Source organism: Gavialis gangeticus, unplaced genomic scaffold, assembly GCF_001723915.1.
Source record: "Gavialis gangeticus isolate Ggan-Ray unplaced genomic scaffold, GavGan_comp1, whole genome shotgun sequence".
NCBI lineage: Eukaryota > Metazoa > Chordata > Crocodylia > Gavialidae > Gavialis > Gavialis gangeticus.
The window spans coordinates 166,319,137-166,325,164 of record NW_017729024.1 but is presented as its reverse complement, the minus strand read 5'-3'; the positions used below and the strand labels follow the sequence as shown (position 1 = coordinate 166,325,164).

At 52.4% G+C, this 6,028-nt stretch overlaps 1 protein-coding gene and 1 long non-coding RNA gene across 2 annotated transcripts in view; one reads left to right on the top strand and one right to left on the bottom strand.

The window, feature by feature from the left end:
* Window positions 1-424: 424 nt before the first annotated feature.
* The window catches only part of DCTN3 (dynactin subunit 3), a 7,623-nt gene continuing 2,019 nt past the window's right edge, over window positions 425-6,028 (bottom strand). Inside the window, exons 4-7 of the mRNA XM_019518059.1 lie at window positions 5,728-5,811; window positions 4,433-4,491; window positions 2,008-2,067; window positions 425-947 (exon numbers count right to left, since the gene is read on the bottom strand). Of these exons, the coding sequence (XP_019373604.1) occupies window positions 858-947; window positions 2,008-2,067; window positions 4,433-4,491; window positions 5,728-5,811 (293 nt within the window). The 3' untranslated portion in view covers window positions 425-857. The remainder of the gene's footprint in view (window positions 948-2,007; window positions 2,068-4,432; window positions 4,492-5,727; window positions 5,812-6,028) is intronic.
* Window positions 954-6,028, top strand: part of LOC109297959 — a 22,285-nt gene continuing 17,210 nt past the window's right edge. The window contains exons 1-2 of the long non-coding RNA XR_002097474.1: window positions 954-1,980; window positions 4,118-4,120. This is a non-coding gene — a long non-coding RNA (uncharacterized LOC109297959). The remainder of the gene's footprint in view (window positions 1,981-4,117; window positions 4,121-6,028) is intronic.

Here is a 6,028-nt window from a genome sequence, read left to right as displayed (position 1 = left end):
GCGTGTGTGGGGGGGGGGGGGGGGGGGGGGGGGGGGGGGGTCATAATCCTGCTGCTACAGGTTGTCAGAGCACAGGACTCTCGACTGACAAAGCATGGCAATTGGCTGCAGTCCCAAAAAGGCACACACTTCAGCCAATCAGAGCAGCCCAGCTAACACCCCTCTCCCCCCCGTGCCAGAATGCTAGCTGGGGCAGGCTGCCTGCAAAGTACTCTGGCTCCCAGCATCAAATCACACCTCTTGGCACTGCTGGGAGGAAGCTCACAGCCAGTCTAGCTCTGCTGACCTCTAGGCTGTGCCAGGAAGGTGGCTTTCAGAGTCTGGGGACCCACAGGTATATACCACTCCAAGCGCTTGCATGCTGCTGGCCCACAGGCACTGGCACAGCTGCAACTATTGGCAGGAAACATTGAACGAGACCCAGTGCCATTAGTGTCTTCGGGTTTTATTAAGGTCCAGGGATCAGCAATGGCTGAGAGGTTGTTATAGTCAGGTCTGCCAGCCCGAACATGGGGCCAAGCAGGGCAGGAGCTTAAATAAGTTACAAATCAACAGTCAAAACCACTTGAAGTGCAAATAAAAAGCGCAGACGGTTGGATTTTTAGAGGCACCAGACACTTGGCTTCACAGGAGGGAGCAAGGGAAGACGGAGCTGGCCACAGCCACCGGGCACCTACCTGCAGTGTGTTCTTATTGAACAGGAAACTGCAGGCCCTGCTGTGTGGTGCTCTGATCCAGGCAGCCAGACAGGAATGCTGTGTGCTGGATGCTGGCTGGCAGGTCCCGCTGCCCTTTCCTCCCATGAGACCCACGTGTCTGGTGTTGCCCATGGCTGTAGGCTGTGTTTCTTGCTGCTGTCACTCTGCCACAGGCTTCACTTGCTTGGCCATTTCCAACTGGGTCAGTATCTCATCCCACTGGACAAACTGCTTCGACAGGAGCACAGTCTGATGGTGGCTCTTAAGGAAAACACGGTGGGGGGGGGAACCTGAGGGGCTAGGATGATCTTAGAACAGACCAGCAAGCAAAGGGGCCAGTTTGAGCACCGCTGCTCTTTAGTCATATACACAATTCTCCCACAAGGTCCCATAGGACAGGAATGGAGGCTGGGGTCCAGCCTGGGAAAAGCTATGGTGACATGCAGCAGCAGCAAGGAGCAAACTCTCAAGCCAGGTGAAGCCTAGTGCCTATACTAAGTAGACCCCATGGCCCCCCACAGAACAGGGGCTTCCAAGACAATGAGGTGATAGTGCAAACACCCATCTCCCTAGACCTCCCAGCCCAGGGATCCACTCTATCATGTGGCAATAAGGGCTTTCACCTGGACTCTGCAGGGGACAGAAGCTCAGAGTGCAATTATACCTCTGACTTAGCTCAGGCAAGCACCCGGCTACACCAGTGGTTTGTCAGCCTGGACCAGTCTTCCGCTCTGGTGAGAAGCTGGCAGAAAAGGGGGTTGAATGTAGGCTGCTCCATGGCTGTCATGAGCCCAACTCTCCCAGGCAGGTCAATCATCAGCCCAGGTGGGAGCTCTGAGATCCCCCTCACACAGACAAGGATGGAACTACACAGTGGCATCCGTGTTCAGCTTCTAAGGCAACACAGCCACACAGCTCAGCTTGTAACAGAGCAGAGGGATATGGTCCTTCAGGCCACACCCTGCTGTGCCAGGCGCTCCTGGTTCCATTTGTTGGGAACCGGAGCTAAATCTGCTGCCCCGCTACTTGACATGCTAAAGCAGCGGGGGACGACTTTTTTGGCAGGCACATCACAAATTAGCCCTGCACCCTCCCCGAGTGTCAGTGTGGTTCCTTGCCCGATCTGCTGCTCTGCTTCCTACTCCAATACCACGTACCACACACAGACTGCCTGTGTCACTTGTGGCACCGGTGTCATGGACTGGCCAACCCTGGGCTAAAGAATCCTGGTAGAGGGTGTTCCTGCTAGTTAATGACCCCAAAGTGAGGTGCCCAGCTGCCCGTGACCATGGCACCAGGTGAAGGATACCATCTTGTTGTAGTCTTCTAGGAGTGCTTTGACGTTTTCAGTGATAGCTTCACACTGGTCCTAAAGGAAGAAAGCACTTGGTAAGCAGGCAGCAATGCCAGCCTCACACTGACATGGCACTTTAGAGCATTTACCCACCCACCCCCGAAGGAAAGTTACTACCCCAGGGAAGCTGGGACAGAGAGACAGTGTCCTCTCAGGCCAGGGCCAAGAGCAAAACCCTCCAGTTCCTGGCTTCGATTTCTTTTTTTTGATCATCAAAATGTGATGACTTCTATCAACAAAAAAACACAGGCGAAGGTGCCAGAGAGCACAGGCCAGAGCAACAGAGGGGCTGAAGTGATCCAATGTCTGTCTTCCCCTCCCCACCCTCTGTACCTTGCTCCTGAGTAACAGGTGCTTTGGGCAGCAACTGTTTTGGACTCAGCAACTAACAAGGACTGCTCAAACCATCACAACTGCTATGCAGCAGTAGTGCAAAGGCCACAAGTAAGATCAGGGCCTTGATGTATATTACTAGGGAGTCACAGCCCAGTGAGCTTCCAGTGGGGAGACAGACAAACCCCAAGGGGAAAGTGAGAATGGGGAGAGACTACGATGACACTACAAAGCAAGGAACAAGGGCCCAGTGGGGGCTCAGATCAGGGTTCAAATAAACAAAAAACCCAAACAACTCCCATGCAACAATAGGCGAGTCCCAGCACTTATAGCAGGGGCAGGCAGTTATTTCAGGTGACAGGCCACTTACTGAGTTTTGGCAAGCCATCAAGGGCCGCAAGACAGGCAGCCAGCGGCAGATAAATATAAATTTTCTAAATTTTTTAGGGGCCCCGCAGGCCAGATAGAATGGCCCGGTGGGCCGCATGCAGCCCCGGGGCTGCATTTTACCCACCCCGACTTATAGTTTCATAGTTGGTAGGGTCGGAAGGGACATGAGCAGATCATCAAGTCCGACCCCCTGCCAACCAGGAAAGAATGCTGGTGTCAAACGACCCCAGCCAGGTATCTATCTAGCCTGTTTCTGAACACCCCCAGGGTAGGAGCGAGCATCACTTCCCTTGGATTTTGTGACCTGATTGTAAAAGGCCACCAGGTTGGTCTGACAGGACCTGCCCCTAATGAACCCATGCTGGTCGCCCCTAAGCATAATCTCCCCTGCTGGTCTCTTGCAGATGTGCTCCTGGATAATTTTCTCAAAGAGCTTCTCCAGGACCAAGGCAAGACTAACGGGCTTATAGTTACCTGGGTCCTCCTTCCTCCCTTTTTTGAAAATGGGGACCACAACGGCCCTTTTCCAGTCCTCTGGCACCTGGCCAGAGCAGCATGAGTGCTTGTAAAGCTGTGCCAGGGGTCCAGCAATGACCCCTGCCAATTCCCTCAGCACCCTGGCATGGAGAGCATCTGGACCTGCTGATGTGAACACATTTAGTCCCACCAGAAGTTCCCTAACTAGGTCCTCACTGACCCTAAGCCTGGCTGTGACTCTCCTTGGTCTGTCTAGAATCCTAGGGAGGGTGGGGGATGTCCCAGTCCCTGCTCTGAAAAATGGAGGCAAAGAATTGTTAAAGAGGTCAGCTCTCATCTGGTGCAACCACCAGATTGCCAAGCATGTCCTGCAGGGGACCCACGTTACCTGGTGCCGTCTTTTTATTCCCTATGTATTTAAAAAAGGACTTCTTGTTATCTTTGATCCTGGTCACTAGTTCTAGTTCCACCTCCGCCTTAGCCTTCCTACCAGCCCCCCTACAGTCTTGAAGAATGGAGGTATAATCCTATAATCAATAAACTTCTGTGCCTCAATTCTCTGCCCTGGGAAGTAGAAACACTAACCTATGTCCATTGCAGTCTAAATGGACTGATCAAGATGTTGAACCCCTGACAAGCTGAGTGTGTTCAGGTGACACACTCAGACAGGATTTCTTCCAAGTCAGTGCCAGGGCCAGGATTGAGATAAAACTGAAAACCGTAATGCAAACCAGCTAGACAGGCCATCTCCAGCTGGGCTCTTCATCCCTCATGTTTAACAGAAGCCCACCCCACCTCTCCTTTTCTGCTGAAGAGAAAGACCCTTCAACTCCCTGCAGGGGGGTTGCAAACAGGATGGAGCTAGACTGTTCTTACTGGAGGCAGACGACAGGACAAGGAGCAATGGGCTCAAGCTGCAGCAAGGGAAGTTGAGGTCAAGTTATGCAGAAAAACCTCTCTACGTATAGTGTAGTAAAGCACTGGAACAGGCTCCCCAGAGAGGTGGTGCAGTCTCCATCCTTGGAGATTTTGAAGACCCAGCTAGACAAAGCCTTGTCTGGGATGATGTAGTTGGGGCTGGTCCTGCTCTGAGCAGGGGGTTGGACTGGATGTGACCTCTGAGGTCCCTTCCAACTCTCATTGTCTGTGACTCTAAGATGGCCAAAAACATTCACTCTACCTGCTGCTGTATGTGGATTTGAGAGAGCCGCTGCAGTTTGGTCGCATGCTCAGGAACCGCTGCAAAGCAGAGAACAGGATTCAATTAGATACTCTGCATTAACATCAGTGGGATTGTTTAACCCTTATCTTGGGCTTTGCCTAACACATGTCTGCATTAGAGGGAAGCTTTTAACAGCTCACAGCAGAATAACACAGCCCATCCAGCCCTGTTTATTGCCATTTAAAGGGCTGCAAGTTAACAGAGAAACATTTTGACATTTGCTTGAGGATCAGGACAAACAGCCCCTGGTCCGCCCTCTATTGCTTCCGCAAGCTCAGTACATATATAGGAAATACGTGGAATATTTTTCATTCCTTTACCTACCGGCAGACACTGACATGGTTGTTTTTACTTTTTCCAACATAAAGTCAAGGGGTTGTTACAAAGGACATCTGTCTTGACCTCCATTTTACTCCCCCTAATAGTCAAGCTGAGAGTGCTTCTACTTCTCAGGGACAGTTACCAGCACAGAAGTACAGCATGGGCTCTAGGCCACTAGAACTCAGCCTCACCATCAAGTGATGGTACCATGGCCAAGACAGTACACTCAAACCTGTGCTACAGAGGATGGTGGCCATGCAACCAATGGCGCTGCACTGTTTTGGGCTCTGCAGCCTTCTCAGGGCTTGTCTCCAAGGGAGGGTAGGCCATAGCAGCCAAAGAGTAGCTAGTACCTGTGAATTCACTCCCTAGTAAGTCCAATATTACTAGCTCCCCAGCACTGAGGCATGCTGCTGGCTGCAAACTCTTCAGATGCTGGACCTGCTAATGCATGGATGGGTAAAATACAGACAGCAGATCCTGCTGCTCCCTGGGCATGCAGCTAGGCAGACCAGGTAGCGGTGGCTCCTTCTGACTGCTGCCATTGCTGACCCCAGCCCTGTGGTACTGGCAGGGACCCGCACATACAGCCCTGCCCGTCCCGTCCCACACCCACTCTGGACTCAGCCTGAAAGAGTGAACCAGGTCTGAACTAGCCAGAACCCGCATGCACAGCCCCAAACTGGTCCACACCTGCTCTGGACGCACCTGCCCACGCTAAGCAGTAGAGGGCTGACTGGCCTGCAGCAGCTCCCCAGAACTGCCTATGTGGCCCACAGGCCCAAATAACTGCCCATCCCTACGCTAATGGCTCCCTTTCGGTTTGACGCAGACAGCATTTCCATACCCTTTTTGGCACAAGGGCATAAAGAAGTGGATGCTGCTCAAGGCAGCTTGTAACCATAAGGCGGTTGTGGGGGAAGGGGCATTACCTTTGATGTGGGCGCTGTCCAGAAACGGCTGGAGGTTACTCACTTGTTCCAGCAGAGCTGCCTGGGACAGGATGAACTGCTCCTCTGATGGAAAGAGACATAGGAGGAATGCAGGGAAGCAAGACACTACTTGAACTTTGAGGCACAAGGAAAAAAGGAGTCGCAGTGACTTTCTTTCCCCTTTCCTCCAAGCAAATTGCACGTAAATCCTTTAAGCAAAGTGACGCTTGTTACCCGAGCACCTTTCAGGAAGCAAAGGCCACTAACTGAAAACTTCAGCACACTGGGGGGGGGGGGGGGG